Below are 25,694 nucleotides of genomic sequence, written 5' to 3'. Positions count from 1 at the left end.
TTGTCAATGACTGCATCTATTCAAACTAGATACATTGACACATTATCACTCAACGTCTGATAAGCAAATATCCTTGAACTGAAATTTCCCACGCCTGCAGTGTAATTGCATTCTCCACTATTGCATTTATTTCCTCCTTTTTTTTTTTTATAATAAAAAAAAAAAAAAAAAAAGAGGGGGAGGGGGGCAGTTGAGCATGCCGTAATAGAATCATGTTTAGGGTTTGGTATTAATACATAGAAATAGTACCAAAAGGGCCACTGAATCATGTGATGACTCAGAAAGAAACAGAGGAGAACTCTTTTTGGCTATGCAGAAATGTCAATGGTTCAGCATGAGAGCAGAAGTCTCTTAAGTGTGCTGGAGGGGACCGAGTTTCTTCATCTGGTTTTAAAAAGTAAATGAAGCAAGTCTAGCAAGGTGCAGTAAGGAAGTGTGGTGTCACATGCAGCTCTACAGGAAACAAGAGCGAAGCTACTGGGGAAGTTCAGAGCTGGGTGACTTACAACATATTCAACTACCACAGGTCAGTCTTTTATAAATGTCTTTTTAACCATCCTACAGGGGTTTTGCATGTGTATTTTCACAGAGTTTTGGTGGAGCGGGGACTGAAGCCATCAGGATGGCTCGTGTCGTGTTAGCAGTGAGTTAGCGAGGTGGGCTTCCGCTGCAGGACCTTACAAAGGTAAAAGTAGGAAGATTTTCTCTGAGTTAGCCCGGTCTGTGAGAAGCTTGGAGCCTGCCCTGCTATACAACTGCACCGTGGAGCTGAATCCGGTCAGAAATACAAACTAAATTTTCTCTGACTGGGTGAAGTTTCTCATATAATCAGGAAAAGGTCTGGATGTTTCATAAAAGGGTTCAGTGTTAATAAATACCAGAAAGTGCTTTCTCAAACACAGGTTGAAGCTATTGATTACAGTGAGAAATTTGTTTTGTTTGTTTTGGCTGGTGCTGACTCTGTAGCTGTTCTGTTTGATTTTACTGGCGCAGTCTCTTTGTAAGGTTTTTTCTCATTCCCTACAAGGTCTGTTGAGGAACTCCATCTCGACTTTCTGTGCTGGAGGCTTTTTGGCTTGGAAACTCTCTGTATTGGGAAAGAAACAGCACCAGTTTGGTGCTGGAGCACTTGGAGCTCTCAAAGCGAGTGTGTTTGGTGGGGTGTACGTTTTGTATTCCTGCACAAAAGTACGGCTGTTATTTTTAAATATTGCGAGAAAATTGTGATACATTTTTTAATGCAAAGTTGGAGGGAAAGTTAAAAAGAAGAAACTTCAAGAGCACAAAATGCAGGATATTTTAGTCGCATGTTACAGACTCTGAAATACAGCTTGTGGTGGAAGGCTAACTAAGCAGCTCTCCGTCTCTGTCTTTCTAATGGGAAGGATCCGGGGAATATCAATGAAAGCAGAAAATCTTTCCTCTTGTGCGTATGAACTTCAGCAAAACCATGGTCCCTCATCCTTCGAGGCAGCGCCTGGCATTCCCCAGCAGCATAGTGGTAACTGCAGTAGGGGGCGAGCCCTACAGGGAGGCTGGTGTTTGGGGACGGGGATGGGTCCTGTCGCGGGGACCCTGCACCCAGCCCAGCGCTGTAAGTGTAGCCCAGGCTGAGGGCAGGGATGCTTTTATGTGGAAATAGCAGGGCACGGTTTCTGGGCAGCCTTGCAGAGCTGGCTGTCAAGTTTTGAGCTCTGGAGTTTTAAAAGCAAGGCTCTAGCCTTAGCTGGGCTCCTCTGCTTTTGCAAATCTAGCAGATTTTGCAGAGTGCCACAGTTCTGTCTCTAATCAGACTTTCTGCTTTGCTAGAGTTTCTAACCTCCAACTCGGAAACTCAACTCTGCTGTATAACTAAGAATGTGATTTAAAACCAGTTCAGTAAAATCCAACTGCAGACATTTTAATTTCAGCCTAATCCTGCTTTATTGTGGCTCATCTCATACAGATCAGGAGTTGTTTTAAGCTAAATAAAATTACTTGTAAATAACATATTTGACCTACCGCACAGTGGTTAGTGCTAGGTATTTGAAAGTGAATTCAAAAATAAACTGATACACTTTTCTAAATAAATAAAGCCCACTGCTGTGCCTTGCGTACCAGGAGCAAGCCCAGCCAGCCAGGACTGACAGAGGAGGGGGAGAGCACGGGAGAGAGGGGTTCAGAGCGGGCGGGCCCCTTGCACCAGCTTCTGTTAGGAAAGCCAGGGCAAGAATGTTTCTTTCTCAAACAAATTAAAAAGGAAATCTGCAAAAGGAGGAAAGGGAATAAAGAGTACAGACTAAACAAAAGGAAATAAATACGGCTTGGAATGAGAGAGAAGGAAACCAAAAGAAGAAAATAGTAAAAAATGGAACCAGATGGGGACAAATTCTGTGCTCAGGAAAAAAACTGCTCTTTTACTGAAGTTGGGAAGGAAGGGGAAGGGGTGTATGTGTGTGGACATGTTCATAACACCTACGGAAGAAACGTTCCTTTTTCATTTTTTCTTCTTCCTTTTCCTTTTTTCTTTTTTTTTTTTTTGGGGGGGGGGGGGGAGGGGGGTGTGTTTGCTTGCTTTTTGTTTTTTAATTATTTCTTTTCCATAGTGTAAAACTTTGTAAGTCTGAGTGAGATAGCTTCAAAGTTAGTTGAAATCCACTTTAAATTTGCCTTAATTCTGCAAATAAACAGAAAAACAGTGTGCACGCAGCGCCACTTAAACCTCCAGCCAGTGATGCTCCCCAAAAGCTGCTGCGCCGCGTTGCTCTTTGGGCTTCGTGTCCCCAGCGCACGTGGATCCACGACACTGTGTTGCCCTGCTCTGCAGGGGAAAATGTGAGTTAAAATCTGTAATGCCAGCTAATGCAAACCTGAACTGTACAGGCAGCTTCAGAGAGTTTATTGCACGATCCCCTTGTGCGTTTCATTTCACCGCACAGTGCAGGCACGGGTTTTGTACCAGTGCATGGAGACTTTGATCTTTGAGACTTTGAATATAAGTAAACCCATAAAATGCTGAATGGGCACCGTTCTCGCATTTTCCTTTAAATCGATGGGATTGTTAAAGGCATGTTGTTGTTTTTTATTGTCAAGTACCTCAAATGGACGAGGGTGTCTTTTGCTGAGACATCATTTGCAGCACCTCTCTCTCATGTCGTGCTGGTCATTCCCTCCCCCTTCTTCCCCCTCACTCAAAGGCACCTTCTGCAAATCATGTCTGTAATTAGCTGTTAAAAGCATCTAGAGGTTGAAGGAGGTTGATTTTACTTTTGTTTAGTTGATTTCTTTCAGCTTTTGTATGCATTTTTCTCTGGCCTAAACTATTGAAATCTCTTTACTACAAGGTTGGTCAGGAAACCATGGCTCTTTTAAGAGGAACAGTAGGCAACTCCATTCAGTCTTCCTGCTGTATCCATCCACATATGTTTCTAGGCTTTTCTGCTTTCATTCCACCATTTATGCTGGCATTTACAATGCTCTGCTGAAGTCAGGGCTATTATCTCAAATTTGTTGGAAAACAAATGGGGCCTTTTGGCCTCCGCAAATGATACTGGGAGAACAAACGGTGCATTTGCCTTCTATTTTCTTCTTTGGATGGAGGCAGCTTCCTCTTTACGCACAGCCAGTTTCTCACGCAGAAGTTCTACTTATGCAAGAAAGTGCCCAGCAGAAATGTAGTTCCCACCTTTCAGTTTTGCAACTAATAGTGGTGTCTTTTTCTTCCTTGCAGGAATGTACGTCCTGGGAAATGTTATTGTGTCTAATTAACTTCAGCAAGTGCGTTCTGGAGTGAATTTGCCAGGCCTCGTGTTCTGCCCGAGCATCTCTCCAGCTGCTGAGCAGGTACAGAGCCCTCGGGGTCTGCACGGGGGGGACAATGGGAGCGGGGAGGCGTTACCGCGTGCACGGCGGCGTGGGAAACCGGTCTGCAGCACGTGTCATCTCCTGGCTATAAAAAGGTCTACAACATTTGGGAGGCACAGGGCCAGCTCATAAATACTATTAAAGGTGTCTTTATTTGCAATGTGATGATTGTGAAAAACCTTTTTTTTTCCCCAAAAATAATTATTTTCCATGTAGGATTAATAGCAATGCTGGTTTACTGTTGTGATCCCATATGGCGCGCCTTTCCTTTCCTATGGCAGATGGAACTGCCTTAGGTTGCGCTTGCTTTGGAAACCACAGCCTGGAGAAGTCTGGGTGCCAGGCCTAGGGGATGAGCGGGGGAAGAGTTAGCCTCGCGACTTGACAAACTTAGTTTGTGGCTCCACACACAATTTGAACCAAGCTTGCGGGATGAGGATTGGTGCAAAGCCTCCTAATATTAGTTACTCCATGTTTGAGGACTGAAAAAGATGGTACAACATGGGTGGCTCAGTAGCCACAACATGCTTCCTTGGACACAGGGGTTAGAAAGGATTACCTGTTTGAAGAAGGGAGACCTGCGTATATGGAGAATACAAATATTTTTAAATTAACACTTGTATTTGATTTAAAATTAGTACAGTGGATACTGCGAAGAAACATATAAAGAGATAAAGATGTTTCCATTCTGCATTTCCAGTGTGACAGTATGGGATCGTGGAACATCCTAGGAACAGCAACAGTGATCAGAGGCTGAACAAATACAGCCCAGGGGGAAAGATGGAAGGAAATATGATTGCTTGTCCTAAGGAAGAGGAGGTCAGAAGGACGTGTAAACAGCTTTCGGGTAGCTGTGAAGAAGGGAGTAAATGGTTCTGCACAGCAATTGTAAATAGAATGAGAAATAGCAAATGAAGTTACAGCAAAGGAGGTTTCGATTGGGTACTTGGAAAAACTTCACTGGCTGTAAGGCTAAAGAAGTACTAGAAAAGATTACTGAGGGATATGCAGAATTCCTTTCACTGGATATTTTTAAGACAAGACATAAATACCTGACAGGAATAGTATAAAGATCATTGATAGTACCTCAGAGGAAGGAGAAAGATAGATAACCCTCCTCCAGCCTGTCATTCTGTATTTCAGTCTCCTTGTTGGCAGTAACTTTAAATTTCTCTGTTGATGAATTGTTCTGGTTAGTTATTTTAAAGGCAACCAACAGTTTCATATGAATGTTACAGAGAGGGCAGGTACGCGTTGCTCCTGAGTTTCTTGAAATGTTGCTCTTCTCATTTGAGCATCACCAGATAAAGTTCATTATGCTGTGTACTGTGACGGCGTTATCGCTAGCAGCTGGTGAGGTAAACACCCGGTCTGGTCATGGTGTGAAAGGGAGACCTGAAAAGCTAGGCTGTGCTGCTCTCTTGGGCCAATAGTTGTGGAAATATAGCAAACAGCTCATTTTTAACATGGATGTCAGAACCCTGGTACTAATGGCAAACTTGAGGTTCACACCGGCTGTGCAAATCCAATTTGATCTGCGTTGAACAGAATTTCCTAATAGCAAGTTTTGATGGGTCAAGGCTCACCTGAAACAGCACTTGGCTGCAGGTTTGGCTTGTGCAACAGGCACGTTGACAGATACAGAAGAAAATAGTGATCCCTGCAATGTCGCTTGTTTGAGGATTATTGGTCATTAGAACCAAAGCTGAAAAGAGAGCGTGGACTTCATGAGAGTAATAATGTCTTATGACCTGATAAAACCAACACAAAGCTTCCTTCCAGCTGTGGATTTGATCCAGATACAATTTTTTTCTGAGTTTCTTATGTCTCAGCTCTTTTTATCTGGAAGGCTTATGGCCTCAAACTTGCAGTGGTTCTTAACTCTACATTTAATTACTAATTCTGGTTTTGGAAACAGAGATGGTAAGAGTCATGTTTCAGTCTGTCATATGCTAAATGTAGTCTCCAAACTTACTTAAAATAAACCCAATTTGGTTCTGCCCTGTGTAAGCTAGCCAGACCGTTCAGTCAGGTTGAACAAGGTTTCAACCACGTTTTAAAGGATTCAGCAGATGTGATGCTAACTTTAGCTAGGGTTTAACAACCGGGACAGCCACTCTTATTACAAAGAAATTAAAAGGGAAATTGGCTGCCAGCCTCGAATACCTGTTGTGTCAGGGCAGCTGCGCTGAGCAGACCAGCCTGAAGTTTTCTCCTCTGGGCCTGGTAGATTGGCATTAGTGAGGATGAATTTGAACAGTCATGTGGAGTAAGAGGACTTGTTAATGAAGTATGCTCTGAAGAGGAAACACAAGTGATAAATGATGGTATGTGGCTGCTCTTGGGTTTGTGGGTATGTTTTTTTCATGGGGGCGGTATGCCATACATACTGGTTGAGATCAAACAGCACCAAACTACTACTACTTAGGCAAAAAGTTGTATTCTCAATACCAGCAGGTGCTTGGCTAGATCTGCTCTTGCAAGGAAACAAATTGCCTCCAAAATCCCAGGGCTCCTGGTGTGTTCCTGCCCAGGCTGTGGAGCAGGCAGGCTCCGAGCTGCCTGCTAGGAAGGAGGTGAGGTGCTGGCCTTGTACCTGGGGGTACCTGGTCCTGGGGAGGGCAGGCAAAATCTCACCTTGGCCCTGTGGCAGAGCCACCTGCCCAGCAAGTCCACCAGAGCAGGGAGGGACCTGCACGGGCAGCCAGATGCGACCTGACTTGTGAAGGGAGCGCAGCGTCCTGAGCCCCGGCACGAGGCTTCGCCCTGACCGCACTCGCTGCGTCCGAGCGCCTGGCTGTCGGAGGTGATGGAAAACGGCTGGAGTATAAATATTTAAAATACAACGCAGACAGTGGGTTGAGATGGCGTTCTTTTAACTGTCAGTGACTTGGGCAGAGGCTCTCCTTAACACATGTGGGCTCTGGCAGCTTCACAAACGGAGCATGGTGCTGAGCGGTGGTCCACGGGGATGCGGCAGCAGGTTATGCGGCTGCGCTGCCCTCCTTCCCAGGAGGGTGCTGTAGAGCACGCCTCCTCTTTGTCCGGGGGGAGATTGGCTAGGGCTTGTTGTTAATCCATGAAAGACGTTGTCCTGCCTTTATTTTTTGGCAGAATCCATTAATAATCATTCTTTCCAGCTTCCCTTCTTCACTCACTAGCTCAGTGTTTGCCATCTGCAGCTGTAAAAAGTTGTTTCCAAAGTGAAATAAATTGGAGCAAAGACTTCTGTAATCGGAGATGTGGAGAGCAGAAGGGTGTGTTTTACTTCGTTGTCCTTGGTTGCTTTTGGTTTGACTTGTGCCTTGCTTTAAACTAGTCCCCTTTACAGGACCTTGAGGCCCCCTGCTCGTGTCCTCCCAGCGCTAGCTCCAGTGGCACCACCACAGCCCATGTCCCTGCTGGTACCAGGCAGTGATGGATTCGGGCAGTCAGAGGAGAGCTCTGCGCTGGGTCAGCCGCACCAGAACACTGCAGCAGTGGAGCAATGAAAGTGTGAGCCTCTATAAATAGGAGTTAGATGCTTAAGTTGAAAAATTTCTCGTTGAATATCAAAGTTAGTGACTGCCATTATTGTTTTTCAAGACATTTTTTATTGAATTGCTTTTTAAATTAAAACAATCAGTTCATCAAAACCACTTTTATTCCCGAGATCAAAGGTGAATTCAGCACACATCTTAAATTTCAAAATTAGTAAGCTTTAAAATTATCTTAATAAATAAATAAATAAAATACCTACAGCATATGTAGTCTCTGCTGAAATTTTCACTCCTAAGAACAAAAAAGTAAAATTTCAATTCAGTTAAACTGAAATTATTTTTAATCAATATTTAAAAAAAATAAAAATAAAAATCCTGATTGGGATAGAAATCTCTGCACGTCTCAAAGTTTGAAAGGATATAAAATTAGCTTCCTACTTGTCTTTTTTTTTTATTTATTTTGAAAATGCACTATTGAATACTGTAGTATACCAGCACACACAAATAGAGGTTTTAATGCCTCTCCAAGCAAAATAGGAAATCTAAATTCAGAGGCGGAGTTAGTCTGTAACATAACATTAGAAATGCTCTGAGTGAAAAGAACCACGGAATGATACAAAACAGAACATGTACCTTGTCATCTATCAGATAATTGCTAAAATAAGTAGAGAAGCATACGTCATAAATGAAATCTTCAGAAACTATCTTTAATTATGGGGCTTTTAACTGGACAAGGAAAACGTTAGGTTAAGTATAGACAGCCTAACGGTGTGCCCGTGCTGTGGGTGTTTACACTGGCATGATGCACTGCAGATGTGTCCTGTGAGTACCCAGGTGCATATGTGCAAATTTCATAATCCCAGTGTCAAGGCTGAGTGTTCAGTTAGAGAGCCAGGTGTAAACACCAAACCCGCTGTTTCAGTGTTATCGCACCTCACGGGGCTTTACTGCATACAGTCAAGTCCTGCTACAAGAGTAGGCCGAGCTCCAACATATGTGTAAAAATGGCTTTTCAAAGTTATTTAGAGTTAATTTTGTTAAAGCTGTACTCCAGTAAGTGAACTAAAATGTAGTTGTGGTCGGTCAATAGTCTGATCTCCACGTAACTTAGGGTGGTATAAGTATGAAGAATTACTAGTATTGCCTGGATTTTACTCGTTGCATTTGGCAGCTTATTTATACAGTAATTGAAACATCTCTTAGCTGTACCTTCCTTTTCCAAGTAACTCTTGACATTTTTTCTTGCCAGAAGGCAGCATTGGAAATACTTAACAGAAATATTCATCCTTGTATTACTCAGGATGTTTTCCAGATCGGACCAAATGGAAACTGTCGGTGAGAGGAGCAGTACATGAGCACTGCGGGTGACTTGCACACACGCAGACTCAGATGCTGAAGGCTAAGGTCTCTCCTATTACGCATGGAGAGGTATTCAGCACACTGTGGGTTAGATTTTTACTGTTTCACACAGAGCGAAACTAAAGGAAAACAGAGGAGGCAGAATTTCAGGTCTGCCCTTCTACCAGTCCTTCCCTGAATGGGAATCTGAAATAGCAGCCCAGGGCTTCAGGATCCTGGCCAGGCGATCTCCATAAACACCAATCCTCTCGTTCCACCTCCCTCATGTGGTTTCAATTCACGAGGATGATCTGGAGCTCATCTCCCAGCTGGCTGGGCAGTGAGGGTGTCTCCAGGCCTTTGCTCCTCCACCCAGCGCTCAGGTTGGCCCCTGGATTGAGGGTGACCTTCTGCAGGGCAGTCACCAAACCACTAATTCTCTCTGGAGCTGCTCTTCCCAAGAAGCTGGTATGGAGCAGGAGATCCTGATCTGATGGTGCAGGAGTGTAACATTTTGGACTCGTTTTTAAATGGATTAGAATGAGGCATCATTTGCCAGTACTGACAGATATTAGGTGAGCCTGTAAATTCACACCTGGAACAGTGTGTTTTCAGTAGCACCTCTGCTTTTCTCTGGTGTTTTTAAATGCACCCATTTCAACCCAGAATTATTATTATTTCCCTCCTGATTTTAAAGTCCCATCCACAGATTTGTTTTTATATTGCTGAAAACCTTTTAAAGTAATTATTGAAACTGTAGCAGCCCATCTGAAAGCTTTCTGAGACTTAATACAAAGTACACAGCAGGCCAAACCTCAGAGGGCAGAGGCCCTCTTCCAAACCAGCAAGAGCGGATGCTGAGAGCTGCTTTGATGGCTTGTGCAAATGGACACTTGGTCACCCAGCTCCCTGCATGTGCAGGTACCCGGTGTACACTGCCCAGCTTCAGAATGCTTCAGGGTTTTGGGGCTTACTAGTACCAATTGTAGTAAATACTTAAAGCCCTTACGTATTCAAAGTAATGGTATATTTTTTTAGTATCTATTCATTTATACCTTAATAACAAAAAAAAAAAATCCACTTTGCTTTGTTTGCAAACTTTCATTAATCCCCTTGGGAATTAGAAAATAGTAATTGTTTTGCAGCAGCCCAGCGGAGTCTACCAAGAGCTTGACTTTTGGCAGTTGTATTATTGAAACAAGCATTCAAATGGCAGATCAAATGCTTTTTGCATCAGAGGTCAGGAAAGCTGTGCAAAGATGGGATATAAGTCATACACGGAATGAGTCCACATTTAGTATTTAGTCAGTCTGTAAGGTCTGCTGTGACTTTCTTTTCAGTTTGTGGCCCATGAGCGGGGCCCAAAGGGAAAGTTACAGGGGGTTTTTGGTAGGTCTCGGTCCGGTGAGGCAGATGGCAGAACATCTCGAAGCTTGCTCTCCCCAGGCTGATGAAGCAGGATGCCAGCAGTGCCGAACTCAAGCGGTGGCATTTCTGTGCAGGCTGTGGCTGTGGTCCTTGCCCCACCAGCCTTATGTGTCCACAAGACGGTGTTGTGGGAGCCAACATGAACCTGGACTGCTGACTGCCACATTCCTCAAATGAATTACTTACGTGCAAATGTGATTCACGGCCTCACAAATAGTCTCTTTCATGACTAACCCCAAGCTACAGTGCGTGGCTGTGCACAGCAGAGAAAGTCAAGAGACTTCCTGGGGTGTGCTCTTCTTAATCCTTAGGTCTGTTCATCCCAGTCAGCTCAAACGCTTTCAGCAGTCATAAGGTGCCGTGGGTCTCATCCAGCCCCCTCTGAAAGTTGGCTTGAGCCGTTCCGCTTACTGTAACGGGAGTAAAATCAGACTCTCCAACTCCACCCATCTTAAATGAGGTTTGGAGTCGCAGCACTTCGCAGCTTCAAATTCATCCAAAATTAACTCTCTGGATGGAATTTTTTTTTTTTTCTTTTTAATTAAAATCTCTACCAGACCTGGTCACCTGTTTCTCACAAAACTGATTTATGGGGCTCGCTGCCCTGAACAGAGGCTTTTATTGATGGTAATCTGGCGCTGAGGCGGCGTTCGTTTTTCGGCACTGTCTGTGGCTGAGGGGCTGCCTTACGTTACGCAGATCTGGGGCTGTGCTTTGTTCTGTTTTTCCCACACTCCGGACAGATCAGTCTTTGATTGCTCCTCTAATGACAGGTATTTGAGTTACCTTCTAATTCATGTCAACACCTGGGCTGTAAAAACTCGAATGCACTCTTGCTTGTGTGGTTGTCCTTCCCTGCTGACTGCCCCGGCCGCTTAGCTTTTTGTTTGGGCTTTTGATGTGAAATCTGAACTAATCGCCGAGCACTGTACTTTTTCAACATCCTTATAGGAGCACTGCAATATTTACAAGAGAGAGGGATTGGAAAACAGAGTTTTAAATTGATTCCATATGCCTGGCCCTGATGTGCCTCGGATATTTCCCCTTTAGAGGTAGTCACCATTTTAATATCGTTTTATTGATGCTGGCTGTAGCAGACCAGTCACAGTTCACTGCAGGTTTAGTAAGACTTAGCTGGTTGCGATGAAGAAAACCCTTTAAAAAGCCTATTGGAAAACTAAAGCCAACTGAATTCTAGACTTAGGCCCATGGAGAAGTAAAATCTGACAGCGTGAGATCCTTGTTCCTTTTCCATGTGCCTTTGCTGTAGGAAAATCCTTCCTTTCCCCTGCGGCTGCCTGTCCTCCTGCTGCTCAGAGCGAGGGCAGCCTCGGGAGCGGAGCTACGCAGGTCGCAGCGCTGCCACTGCTGTGCCCTGAGCATGGGACAGGGTGTGCTGGGGTGTCCCGGAGCTGCCACTATATAGCCTGCACCTCCAGCCAGCACCTTTCAGCCCAGCCTCAGGGAGAGAAGCCCCTCTGCCTGTAGCCACCGCTGCTGAGGGGACCCGTGGCACACTGGTGGGCAATCACGGCCAGCAGAAGTCCCCCAGGAACATCCCAGGGCTCGCTCACCAGACTCAGTTCCTGTGACTTCTTTCCATGCTGGCTCAAAGTTGCAACAGCTCAGCTGTCCAAGAAAACATTCAGACTAATTCCTAATTCCTGACACTTTTTGGCCTGTTTTACCATGAAACAGTGGAGAAGGGAAAACAAGTCCTCCAGGCTTCTGTCAATTTGATCCAAATGGAAGAATTTCCTTCATGCTCCACAGAGTAAACAAGTGGTCAGACCTGCAGCATCTTAAAAAATAGAGAGAGAGAGAGCTCGATATGCTGTAAAAGCTCAGATGGAAAGGCAGGGAAGCCAGCGTGAGAGAAAGTTATTTTCCCATGTCAGAAAGCTGAGCAGCACTGCCTGGTGAGGACATGCCCGCAAATCTGGTGCTGGCAGAAGAAGTCCTGTTCCTCAGGTGGATCACTTAGTGCCGTGCTTTCTTCTGATTCAGGGCTGAGTGAAGCTGGAGGCAATTCTGAGAAAACCTTAATTTCTGAACCAGGCTGTCCGCCCTACCAACAGCTCTTCAAGCTTGAGGCTGCTAAAGTTTTTGAGAGAAAGCTGCGGAGCACGGTGCGCGCTGCTGAACAGCCCCGTGGCACTGAGCGGTCCCCTCCGTAGGAATGAGGCATTGGAAAAAGCAGTCCCATCGGAGAGAAGCTCTTGGACTTCCTTATAGGAACAGTGTTTTGTGAACACAAAATCCCCACGAGGAAGGACAGGTGAGGGAATATGATGGAGAGAGATGTCAGATCCTTGTTCCCCTGGGCATGTTGTGCCGACCTGGAGGAGCTGTCCCTATAGCCCCTCTGCAGCACCAAAACAAGGGGCCCTTTGTTCAAGACTGTGCTGAGGCTTGCCTTGAGCCTGGGTGAATCCTGCATTTGCTGTGTTGGGCAGCGTCCCGAGGATAATACAGTCTGCTGCATTGTTTGAAACATTTGGGGTGACCAAAAGCTGCTTTGGATGGTAGGTGGTTGAACACTGCAGACAACTGTGGTCCGGACAGCTGAAGCAGGAGCTCAGGCACCAGCGGCTCAGTCCTTAGGCATCACTTTTGCCTGGAAGAGAAGCTTTTTGCTGCTGGATGTTTCTTTTAGGGGGGTCTGAGGGGAAAGGCTTCCCTTTTCTTGGCAGGGAGTGAGCAGCGGGAGGCTGCAGGTGGTATCCTGCTGGGACACATCCCATAGCTGGGGATGTGCACGCTGCGTTTGGCTGGACCTCCTGCTGGGGATGGCACATGGGCACACGTGCTTGCTGTAGGTTAGCCATGAGGGTCCCTCCAAGCACAGGCGGCTTTGCTGAGGTCCTGCTTCACAGGCAGGATCCCCTCATTGGGGTGGAAACCGACCCTCAGAGTCCCAGCGGGCGGAAGTATTTCTGTAAGCACTGGCTGAAAGAAGTGAGAGCCGCGTGGATAGGGTGGAAGCAATTTCTATTTTCAGAGATGTACTTTCTACTGTAGTATATTCACTCTGAAACTTTCAGCTTTTCTCAAACCAACATCCAAACGCTTAAAATGACCGAAAGCTCTGCTTTTTCTTCCAAGCACCGGCTACAGCGGTGGCTGGGGCCATCCTCCACAGTTAGCCACTGCCAGTGATCTTCCACGTATCTTGAAAAATGTGTCACTGAGAAGGAAAAAACTTCTTAAAATACTTGGATTAAAACAGCATTCTGACACCACAGTGGCCTAGTTCTTAGCTGTAATTTTCCATGGATGCAGCTCTGCTGGATTTCTGCAGTATACCTCCGGTTGCCTTTGACAGAGGAGGCTTGCTGGACACAGCTTGCCGCGAGCGCACGGGGCTGCTCCTGCCCTTGGCATCCTGCGGTTGCGTGCTGGCATTTCACTTGCCACTGACGCCAGTAATGTGCGTTGTTGCTGTTTTCCTGTGACGGTAAGAAATAGATCAAAAGCACCGAGGGGATTTTAAGACCCGGGGGAATTGCCCAGTGTGAGCTGCAGCCCCGTGCCCGCCTGCCAGGCACCTCCAGGCTCTCATGCCCAAGTCGGTCCTTGCAGGCTGGTGCTCTCTGCCCCAGCTTTTGTTGCACAGGGGGTGGCACTTCTCAGTCTGGGTGGAAAGTTGTGCTCATGCTGCTTATTTCAGGTACTGCTGAGAGTTTCTCTGAAATGTGAAAAAGTCCCGGATAAAATGGGCTTCCTCTCTCTGGCAGCGGCATCTCCCCAGAATTTCCCTGGGCCTTGTGCATCCATGGTAACTTCTCCTCTGTCTCCCTTTTGGGCCTCCAGTTCTCTGCGAGTGACTTTAAGGGTGAAACAGCGGTGCCTCCTCTTGCTACCACAGCTTTCTCTGGGCAGAGTGAGAAAACCTGCCATCTGACACCATTGGGGTGTCCTCTCCCGGGCTGCGCAGCCTTGTGATCCCTGCACCAAAAAGAAGGTAGTTTCAGCCTGAAACCTTTCTTAAAAGACCAGTCATTGATGTTGAAGGGCACAGGAATACCGAGAGTAGCTTTTCAGGTGTCACTTTCCTCCTTTATCCCGGTTAAGAGGAGGAAAACCCGGGCACTCCTTCTAGAGCTGAGCAAGGGGCAGACAGACAGCATCCCTCCAGCATCCCAGCTGCGTCCGTGGGGCCGCTGCAGTGCCTGTCAGAGGCTTTGCCTTCCTGTGTGTGTGTGGCTGAGCCCAGAGGGGCTCCGAAATACTCACTTTTCACCGTCTAGGGGAATTCCTCTTCAGTCTGTTCAGGTAGCTTCATGCTGCAGTGAGTTGGCCTTGGTGTCCTCGATGAACCCTTTAGGGGCGGTTAAAACTACCCATTTATAGGTATTTACAGGTTTCTATTTGTTTAGAAACTAACCCTTCACTTTAGTAAAAAGAGAAGAAAAATAAATGACGTTTTCCAGGTGGGATTTACAGACACGGTGTTGTGCAGGTCGGGTGGCTTCCTCATCCCCCGAGGCTCTCCCTCACACCTGTCTGCACCCTGCACTGACCCCCTTGGTGCACACATCCCCGACGGCCTGGGGAGGACGCAGGCGTGTGCTGGTGGCACGGGCACACCGAGGGGAAGGGGAGCCCACAGGGGCGTGAGCAGGTTTCACAAGGCATCGCGGTAACTTCTTTTTTCCCAAATGGTGCCATAGTTCCCTACTCTGTTGAACATGAAAAAATATTTTCATCTGCATGGAACTGTTTTTATTATTATGTGGGGGAAAAAAATAAGATTTTAAACCGTTTCCCAACTACTTAGTAATGTGTTTAGTTAGTTGTCCTTTTTGTTTTGAGAGCTACCTTACCAATGTACTTGGTTATCTAGCCTCATTTTCTCAAATTCAGGTTTTTAAAATTTGTCTTTCTTTCATTAGCAGGAAGCACTGCATTCTGAACGAACCAAATCAATACCTTTTTGGAAGCTGGGCACTTCTTGCACAGGGGGACAACCAGCGTTTTAATTGGTGACTTCATATTTTTTTCCCCTTGAATTCTATCAATTCTATTTTATTTCTGCAGTTGTTTGTTCCTTCCTCTTTTTTCTGCTTGGAAATTAATCATGCAGGAAATGATTAACCACAGAGAGCTGTCTGTCTGCCTCTGACTCAACGCCTGTAAGGGGGGAGCCTCGAAGCGCCTTGAAATGGCTGCATGCAAGCTGTGCGCTTGCACTCGGGTTTGTGCTGTCCATCCCACGTCCAATACCGCTCATTTTAGCACTCGTAACGCTCCTGAGAAGACTTCTTGAGGTACCAAATTAAATCCAGAATGCCCCAAACTTGTGTTTCAGTTTAGTGCTGCTTTTGTTTAGTGCTGCTCATGGATGGCTTGGCAGAGCAAGGGGCTGCTTGCGGAATGCAGCGGACGCGGTGTCTCCCCTGTGCTTTGGTTTTTCTATGAAATGAGCCCTTGTCGTGATGTGTAGCATATCACAGCGTCCTCATACTTCTAGTGAGGGCCAGCTGCACCTGGTAGCTTGCAGAAAGCAGAGCTTGCTGGTACAGCTCTGCTGGTCTGGCTCACCTGGGGCGAGGTGGGCATCTCGCTGGCTACCGGCCAGGGCGGCTTTCCGAGCCGCACAGAGACACCCCCTGGGCTGGTGGTGGCCTGCAGGGATGCTGCCCTCGCAGCAGAGGCCCCATTGAGATGATGCAGAGCACGCATGAAGAGGCTGGTTGCCTGTCTGCTGGCCGCAGCGGGGACCCCAGCCACTGCTGGACCTCCACGCAGTAGAGCAGGAGCCGTGCCGAGTTTGCCAGCTGGGAAATTCTGTTCTGCTTCTGGTCAGATAGGCCTCTGTTTGGAGCCCGGAGGCTGGCATTTTTGAATCCTTGCTGCTGTAGCATCAGGATTTCTTTAAACCTAGTGTCTCCCAAATAGCTTTTCACAAACAGTGGTAATTGCACGTTTTCTTGGCAGTAGTGCCAGCGACATGCGCGCTGGGTTCCACGTACCGATGCTCCTCCTGACTTGTTCTTAGGAAATCAGTTCTTTTTCAATACCCCGCAGCACTGAATGTTACAAGCAGCTTGGTTGTTAGCAGTAAGGTAAAATTTTGTACTGGGCGGATCGGTTGCAGTTGCGGATATTTTATGGTGTCAGCTGTTAGCAATTGGACGTAACATCCGTGCCTTAAAATAGGCTGCTTCCCACTGACCAAGAGCAAATAATGAACCACGAGTCCATTGCTGACATACAGGACGATAGCCAAAGCTTCCCTCTGGCTGCAGAGCTGCACTTAGCATCCCGGGACATCTCTGTGCAAAACGCAGACCCTGCGAAGCAGCGCTGAGCGAAGCAGCAGCAGGATTCAAGCCCAGCACCACGCAGGCTCGAGCCCAGGAGGTGCTGCAGGTCCCTGGGGCCGGCCTCAGCACTGCGCTGTGCACACAAGCCCCGGGCCACTGTCCCTATACTTTATTGGCCTTCCTACGGGCTTCCCCTGCTCCGAGTGGTGAATCCAGAGAGAGACTTTTTTTTTTTTTTTTGCTTTTGAAATGTCAATCAAAGAAATAGGTTATAAAAAAATCTAGCAGCCCAACAGCACGGGTGAGTTGGAGCTTCAAAGGCAGTGGTGCTGTTTCTTGCTGCAGTTTCAGTTTGAGTTTCTGATGCTCTTTTGCTCAGCAGCAGAAGCAGAGTCAGAGAGGGGCAGAAGTACGAGTGAGGTTGTGGCATGACTTCTGTTTTTAGCTAAAATTTTACAAACTGGTGTGTTTTACTCACTCTGTAAGCACACGCATTATACTTCTGTGTGGGGGCAGGCAGGTTTCTGACTAATGCTGTACTATCTTTTTTCTGATGACTCCTGGGGGAAGTACATGCTCCAGGACATATCGGAGGCCTAGGAATCACGTTTCAGACTTGCGCAGGGGAAAGCTGTCCTCTCGGTAGGCTCCGGAACACTTCTGACTCAGCCAAGTATTTTGGCGATATACACTGTGTTTCTAAACAACTAGGCAGGAATGTCAGCGCCTTTACTGGGTGACCAAATGCAGTCATCTAAAAGGCATATCGCAGCTTCCAGGCCCACTTAATAACTTAGGTTAACTTACCACTTTTAGCTTGATTTGTCCACCCAAAATTACTCAAAACCATCGCATCCCTTTCAGCAGGTCTTTTTTTTAGGAAAATTTAATTGAAAATTGTCAAAGCAAGAACGCCCCACGCAAACAATTCTGCAGAATACTTGCGTCAAACTTGAGGCCAGTGCTTCCTGAGCTTGGCCTGTTACAGAAGCTTGCCCTGCAAAATGCCATTTCCAGACCCCCTGGGAGCTGCGACGGGGCCACAGGGCTTGGTGAGCAGCAGGTAGGTGCTAAGCTGACCGGCATGCAGTTGCTTCCACCCCTGCCCTGCCGAGAAAACCCTTCGATAACCAGAAGAGGCGTTAGGTAGCCTGCAGCTGATCGCTGTGGGCACGTCGGAGAAGCATCCTTTCTCGACAGGACAAGAGTGGAAACTAGGTACACAGCTAGGATAGACCTAAATATACATCTATACGTGTTTCTGTATAAGCACATCTCTACATTCGGGTGTATATCTCTGTATGTGGATTTATAGACATCTAGAGAGAGAACTATACATCAGCATGATAGGAAAGATGTCTTTACATATACACCTCTTGCTCTATGCATACATGGATATCTATGTATCTGTCTAGTATGGGTCTCTGGGAGAAGGCGTAGGCAAGCAGGAGGCCCCCGGTGCCGTTCCCCTCTTGCCCCCCTGCAAGCAATGTGTGCAGGGAGGGTTTTGGAGAGGCAGGGTGAGTCCGTGGGTAGCAGCTTCCCGTTAGAGAGCTTAGGCTTCGGGTGCAACCTTGCTTCCCCTCCATTCCTATCAATTCCTTAAAAAACTGACCTAAAGCGCTGCAGTGAAAAGGAAAGAAAGGAGAAAACAGCACAAGCGTGAAGCAGGCAGGAGGTTAACAAGCAGGGAGGTGGGTGAGTTAAAGCATTTGCAAAAATGCCGCTGTTTGGAGAAGGTTCTTCCTAGACCAGCTAGCTCGCCTGCTGCGTGCAGGTTCGAGCTGCCTTGAGGAATTCATTAAAAGTCTGATTACAAAACAAACTTTATCCTCCCTGCTCAACGGGCTTTTCCCTTGGCACGTGGAGCCCCAAGAAGATTCAGGGTCCGTTACCGGGACTGTTTCAGTCTCTTACCAAAGCAGTGCGGGGAGCAGTTTCTCTTTCTCGTTTTAGGCAGTTGAAGGAGTTAAAAGCTTGGTGAAGTAGCTCACTGGCACAGTTACACGCTAGAGACAACTGCAGCTGCGAAAAGGCTGCGTTAAGAAACAGGATGGTTGTGGTCTGCTGCAAGAAATAATTTTCCTGTTGACTATTTTTTTTAAACAGGAAGTTGAAGAACAAAGCAGCATTAGTCTTCGTTCTTTTAATAGGGTTCAGATTTTAAATACTGAATTTAGGATACTAAGATCAGGAAAGGCTGGGCTTTGCGCAGAGTTTTGTGTAAGGACCGAGAGCTGGGAATATGGAAGTGGAAAGGACAAGCGGATTCAAGCGGGTCCTGCAAATCTGAACCTTGTTCTTCTCTGGCGACGCGTTCGTAGGAGAGGTAACTGCCCACAGGGTGGATGGGAAAACGTGTGTGGGTTTGCAGGATTTTGTGAGTGCGTGTGTTTGCACAGCGCTGCACAGACTCGGCTTCGGCCAGTTTCCTCTTTGTCAGTCCGGCCGTCTGTCAGCTTCCCCTCTGCTCTGCTTGTGCTTTCTCAGTAACAGGAAAGAGCAACCGCTTCTGCAGCAGAGGAAAATAAAACCTCCCCACGCGAGAGATAGCGGTAATGCCTCACGCCACTCTGAACTCCTGTTTTTTTCTCGCTAATCAGCTAGACTTAGGGGTGATGTGCTTGTTTCCTTTACGAGCCCTTTTCTCCCTAAAGATTTTAGACAAAATCCATTAAAGCCTCCTTTCAGAAAACGCCCTCATATCAGGAAGGCAGCTCAGCAGTTTTTTATGTGGCTTTATTATCTATATTCTAATTCCGTCAAAGCCTGAGCATCTGACAGGATACAGCTGTGCTGCTAACCATTTTTTTCTAACACACCTATCACAGATCATCTCAGAGGTATCGCAGGCTTTGTAGGTGGGGGGCCACCTCACGTGGTAACTGCAAGTGCCATTTTGGTTCATTCTGAACATTTCCCTGGTGTTCATTCAACCTCTGAAGCATGCTGTCCCTGGCATGAAGCTGATTTGGGAGAGACTGCATTATTACAGTTCTCCTTAGTTCTATCAAAACCAACTCAGTGACTTCAGAAAACGAGAGATGTGCGTTCTTGTAAGTAACTGAATGGGGACATCAGTGCTAACCCTGCATCAAGTGCGGGGTTATCTGGAGAATAACCCCCATTGCTGTCACGCTGACCTGCCACGTGTAGCAAACACGGCGCACACAGTGGTAATTGCTGCTGGGCCCTCGCCTCTGGTAGCGGGATGCTCCTGCACAAGCACAAGGCTGAGCCCATCAGCAGGTCTCTTGAAGCAAAAACATTTTTAAGGGCAGACAGCACACCAAATTGCTGAAATGCCATAGCACCGTTAGGAGAACCTTGGACCCTCCACTAGGCACGGTTCCAACTAGCAGTGTGCTGAAATGCCACAAAAAGCCCTTTTGACTTGAAAAAAATATATATCCTCAGTGCTTTAGTGCTTTTTTTTTTCTTTCCTGTAATATTTTGTTCCACTGAGTTTCTCTCTCACGTATGCTTGTCCTCAGATTACCCAAGGTAGTTCTGCTTGGGGTGGGAAAGAGCAGGAGCTTGGTCTCGGACAGGGAAGCTGGGGAAGGCTGGTCTCTGGCCACCAGGCTTTCCCCTCTGCAGCAGCTGGTGGCTGCGGATGGGCCGCCTGCTTGCTCCTCCTCCCCAGGGGAAGCGCACTGAGCATGGCTGCCTTTGCTGCTCCTGAAGAGGAAGGTACGTTCAGCGGTGGTGACGGAGCCTGGCTCCTTCAGAGCAAGCAGGGAGAGGGGAAGAAACATGGCCTTTCCTAGAGGCCTGCAGTTCCACCCCACCCATAATAGTAGGGGGTGTTATCTTCCAGCAATTTAAGAGCTTCGAAAGGTCAGCATCTCTTTTTGAGTGTGATCTTAAAGAGACGATGCCTTCTGGAAGTAAGGTTTGGTGGTGTGGCAGTGGGATTATCCTGCTATACTTCCATGGGAACAGGATTGTTGGACTAAACATAGTCCAGTTCTGTTGTTTATTGTTGCATGTAACCATACTGCATGCACACACGCAATCCTTGCATACTCTTTGCTGTGGCAAGGCACCAAAATGCAAAGCTAGATGTGTGTGTCTGCGAGTCTGCATGGCTATGGAGGTCATGCAGGGAGCGCCTGTTTAAGGATGCAGCTGTTTTCCATACAATGGAACATGAAGTGCTTTGTACAGACTACTTAGTCCTAGAAAATTGAGTAGATAATCCTGTTTGATGCAGGGTTGGTTTGTAGCTGAGTAGCAAGCACCCCCAGAGGTGACAGATTTAATAATCTCTGGGTCTTTTCATTTCTGTGTTTTGCTGTGCAGGTTTCTTAGCAAGATCAGCTGGAGTTCAGCCTTCCACCATGCCTGTGCCTCCCCCTCCCGCTCCCCCTCCGCCCCCAACGCTGGCCTTGGTAAGTTTTACAGGAGGTGGATGTACAGTATGCACTGTCCTCCCTTGCTGCTTGTCACGTTGGAAGAGACGTGCAGCAAGATCAGAAGGGTGGGTACGGTATCTGGGGAAAGCCTTCCTACATTTTGTTTACAGCTGATTGATCCTGCAAGAGGGACCATTACTTCAATTCCCTTTCAGTGCCCATGCACATGTCACTAGCCACATTCACTCTCCATCTTCCTCTTTCTCCCATGTTGGTGGTTTGATCTGGTGCAGGGATCCTGGGTGGGGAGGCACAGCTTGTCTAAGTCAGAGGAACTGAAGTCTTGCTCTCCCCTTGTTTTTTTCCAGCCATGTGCCCTCACCTTCTCCCTTGTTCCACTTTATTACTTACGTGACCTGGTGGTGAACTGGTTCAGAGATCCTGAGCTGGCAAAATACAATCCCTAAAATCCCAATTTTTTTAAGGATGGCTCTTAACCAGCATAGCGCCCTCAGCCAGCCTGTGGCATGAAGGTACAAGACCCACTGCTGGCACAACATGGTGGGTTGGACCTGGCTTAAATCAGCCTAAGCTGGAACGGAGCCTGCCCTGGGCTGTGTTTGCTCTGACAGGCAAAAGAGAAATAAAAGCTTCTGGAAATGCTGTTGTAAAGTACTCAAATGTTTTGATACCAAAGCCCTAGATGGTTACACAGATAAGCTGGGCTGTGCCCTGCTGCGGAAGAGTGTTTCCCTCACTGCCCACCATCAGCAAGATACCGACTCTGTGCTTGGTCCCTTCATGGCAACTCTCAGCACCTTTCAGGACTTTTCCATGACACTGATCTGATAAGTTAGAAAACTTTTCAGGAACCACCGTTTCCTAGAAGAAATTATATATATATATATGTGTGTGTGTGTAGCTAAAACTCCATCTTTCTCCTGAGTTATCCAGAATTTATATAGTTTGAGTTTCACTACAACTTTCAAGACTGTCCATCTTCTGGTGTAATCAGATTATCTGAGCAGTCTGTCCCTGTTCAGTCTACAAAATGGCAATTTCCCACAGACATGCTTTGGCTTTCAAAAATTAGATTCTTGAATTCAAAAAATATTCAAGTAAACATGTTGCGTTTCTACTGAATTGTGTGGGTTAGAGTAGCAGCACTGTTTGGGGCCTCAAGTCAGTGACAAGGCCAGCTACTTATAATGTCATTCACAAAACCAGATATGGCACGTTACCCAGTCTAGTGCTGTTAAACAGAAACTGAGGTCTCTGGTAACTTACCGTATTTGAGCAGAACTTTGTAGCTGGAACTTATTTGGAACTTTGTAGCTGGAGGTTTATTTTACCTCCTCATTTTTCATTTTATTTTGCAGGCAAATACTGAAAAGCCAACCCTAAGCAGGTCAGAACAAGCGGGGCGAAATGCTCTACTATCTGATATTACCAAAGGAAAAAAGCTAAAGAAGACTGTTACTAATGACAGAAGTGCTCCAATTCTAGACAGTGAGTATGATCCTACATGCCTGTGGTTTTGTATGCTTTAATGGTTCTATATATCTGAATGCAGAAAATTATTTTAGCTGTCATCAGATTAACTGACACGGGAGAAGCAGGTAAAACAGAATGCCCAGAATTGGCATAAAAATAAATTCTGTTCTTCATGGGTTAAGTCACCTGGGAAATCAAGTACAGCTAATGAAGTGTGAGTGTCAGTTTGTTTGCTTACTCTCATAAAGCAGTTTGTTTCCTCACAGTCACTTAAATCAGAACACCATGCCAACCCTGCTAGGAGAGCTGCCGAGAAGCTGCAGCGGCTCAGGCAGGCAAACCCCCTTCAGGACTGAGGACAGCACAGAGAAAGCGCACAAAAATAAAGGCAGCCTTGGCACGGCACCATTGGCTTGTTTAAGGACCTGGTACTGGTCAAGCAAAGCCCCACCTGGGTGTCGCTGGGCTGGGGTGACTCAGGGCTGGTGTCGTTTTGGCCAGGCCTGGTTGCTCAGCCTGCCCCGCGGTGCCCTGGCATGGTGCGGCACCTCAGCAGGCCTCGGTGCAGGAGAGGCCTCCGTCCTGCAGAGCTGCCGCTGGGCCCCACTGCACACCTTGGCACGTGCTGACAGAAGTCTGGAAAAGCCCACGTAGCAAAAGCATCGGGAAGACGGAAGGGAAACGGGAGATGGGCAAGGGACAAAGGCCTGCTGTGGTGGTAGCACAGCATTTATTGCCTGGGGAGAGGAGACGTTTCCACAGACCGATTAGCGAATGCGATACAACTCAGTCCAGGTCCAGCCATGCGATTATAGGCTAGACTGTGATGGGAAGACGATGAGGAAAGAAGGAGACACCAACAGGAATGTGACCAAATAAAATTAAAAAAAAAATAGGCACAGTTCAGCAGCCAGCCATGTACCTAGCTTTAAACTTTGGAATATCATTTTTGCAATCAAATTTACATGTTCTAGCTACTCTAATGAGCTGGAGAAAAGCAGTTAAGGGGTTTAAAGGAGTGCTAAACAGTAAGATTAAAATTATGTGGCCTATTATCTTGTTTACATGAATTAACAGATCGTGATGAAAGACTAAAACATAGTAGCAGCATTTCTCCAGAGGTTCACACCCTATATGAGTCAGAACCGAACTGAGCTAACATGCTTAAGAAAAGAGGATCATGTGAAACATTCCCCCATGAACACATTCTTCCTCCTTTTTTTCTGGGTGGGATTATTAGGAGTGCTTTTCATCTACAGGTTTTAATTACTTTAAAGTCAGTGAAATTTTTACCCACCCAAAGTTGTGGAAATCGAGATGCCAAGAAATTAAGTAATTGATCCTCAGCCATGTAGCCTTGTCATCGGGGAGCTGATCTCCACAGATATCCCAACTTGTGGGCCTGCTCATTTTGCACTGATGTTCTAAATAGGGCTCCTCTCTGTATTTATAACTGTGGAAGTGCTTTAATTTCACCTTTAGTGCTCCAGTGTTGTCACAGCAGAAATACTGGCATTAGAGGAAAAACAGGAGAGGAAGGAGGGAACTGATTAAAGTAGTTCCTTCCTATTGGAAAAATTGGCAACTCATGATCATTTCACTGTGTTTCTGGACCTACAGGAAAGTAATCAGAAAGGAAATCTCTTTCCCCACTAGGCTTTGTTTAAATAAGTAGATGTGTTGCAACGAAATCAGTAGTGACAGAGGTCTGTGTATTCCCAAAAGTGATCACCAGAGATGCCTCCAAGAGAAAGAACACTCTGCCTTCTCCCTCATTTCTCATTTCCCATTTTCCTCATTTGCCGTGTCTTTCAGTTTGGTTATGGAGAGATGGAGGTGAAGGATGAGAGCAAAGGTATGAAGAAATGGAAAGCAACTACATTGATGTTAAGAAAGAGAACGTGATATTCTCAGAGGCCCTGTCCATTTTCAGTTCCAAATTCTCCAGACTGTTTCTCTGTTTTCCAGTCCAGAATAGACTAAAGGAAAGTGGTGGCTTAATAAAACTCAGTAGCTATGTTTATTGCGCCACCTCTTCCATGGTGCAATAGTAGTGGTAGTGGTAGCTGTGATGATCCAACCTGAACAAAGGCTTGCTTGTGTATTTTGAAAGCTTGTCTTTTTTTCCCCAGTTACAAGTGTTGCTCTATTCAGAGTACTTTGCAGGATCAGCCTCGCTTCCCTGCATAACACGGGGACTTTTTTTTTTTCCCAACAGAACCCAAAGGACCTGGTGGAGGTGGTGGTGGCTTTGGAGGAGGTGGCGGCGGCGGCGGCGGGGGTTTTGGTGGTGGCGGCGGTGGTGGCAGCTTCGGTGGTGGTGGACCACCTGGCCTTGGAGGCCTTTTCCAAGCGGGAATGCCAAAGCTCAGATCTGCTGCGAGTCGAGATGCTGGTAAGAAAGACCTTGTGGTTTCAGCACAAGTAATGGCAGATTACTTAGTTAAACCTTCATACTACAGCAGTAAATTACCTGCTGGTATTAAGTATGTCTTCAGATATATTAGGCTCTTAGGAAATGAAATTTTGATCTTGAATCTTGGTTTATTCGTAATACTAGATTTTATGAAGAAGCGAGACTCCTCTTCCACCCCTCCTCCTAATTATTGATGAAAACGAAAGGTCTTGGCAATGTCAAGTGGCTGCCTGCAAAGCAGTCAGTCAGACTATGTTCTGCCTTGGCTGGGGGTGTGCAGGACCGGAGGGGAGCACAAGAGGATTCCTGATTAATTCTCCCTTGTGCACCAGGAAAAAGGGTCCGATTCCCGTTTGGAAAGTACATCTGTGCCAGCTCCGCACCAGCATGATTTACCCCGCTGGGAGTGCAGGAGGCCCCCCAGCTGGCTGCTGCGCACGCTGCAGTTGGAGGCTTGGCTAGGGCACATGCTGTATTCTTTGAGCTGGCAAAGCAGCTGCCCAAAGCCCTGTGCCCTTTGAAACAACAGAGACCTGGGAGCAGTGAGTTTCCTAGAGCTAAGGCCATAGCATTTCACAGTTGTTGAAGGCAGACTGGGTGACAGGGGCAATAGAGAGTTACAAGTCTTGCATGTTTTATAGACCAACGCAAATTTTCAGCACATTTGTACAAAAGAGGCTCTCGGGGCTGGTATTCTCTATTGTGTCACAGTCTATTTTGGGAGCTTGTACTAATGCAAAAGTTCCTGGCACAAGAGAAGAGTGTTTCTTCAGGTGCAAGACCGGCCGCCGTCTCCCTGACATGCCCGACCGTGTCCTTAGCTAACACCTACCGGGAAGGGCTGAGAGGTGCCCGTGGCTGGACGGCACTTGTAAAACACCCTTTAACACACCCGCTCCGCGGACGCTGATGCCCCCTCTCTCTCTCTGTCCTCCCGTGCAGACCCCGGGGCCGCCCGCCCGCCCGCGCTGCCGCCCGGAGCCCGCTCCGCCGCCGCCAAGCCGTTCCCGGGGCCGGGCGGCCCGCCGCGCTTCCCGGGGCCGCCGTCGGGGCAGCGGAGCCCGGCCGA

General features: G+C 46.9%; 1 protein-coding gene across 1 annotated transcript in view; it reads left to right on the top strand.

Moving 5' to 3' along the window:
• The first annotated feature begins 229 nt into the window (after positions 1-229).
• WIPF1 (WAS/WASL interacting protein family member 1) overlaps positions 230-25,694 on the top strand; it is a 34,478-nt gene continuing 9,013 nt past the window's right edge. The window contains exons 1-6 of the mRNA XM_035330875.1: positions 230-526; positions 3,710-3,822; positions 20,663-20,751; positions 22,095-22,224; positions 24,428-24,604; positions 25,568-25,694. Coding sequence (XP_035186766.1) covers positions 20,701-20,751; positions 22,095-22,224; positions 24,428-24,604; positions 25,568-25,694 — 485 coding nt within the window. The 5' untranslated portion in view covers positions 230-526; positions 3,710-3,822; positions 20,663-20,700. The remainder of the gene's footprint in view (positions 527-3,709; positions 3,823-20,662; positions 20,752-22,094; positions 22,225-24,427; positions 24,605-25,567) is intronic.

Source organism: Oxyura jamaicensis, chromosome 7, assembly GCF_011077185.1.
Source record: "Oxyura jamaicensis isolate SHBP4307 breed ruddy duck chromosome 7, BPBGC_Ojam_1.0, whole genome shotgun sequence".
In the NCBI taxonomy this organism is placed as follows: Eukaryota; Metazoa; Chordata; class Aves; order Anseriformes; family Anatidae; genus Oxyura; species Oxyura jamaicensis.
This window is presented reverse-complemented; position numbering and strand designations above follow the sequence as displayed.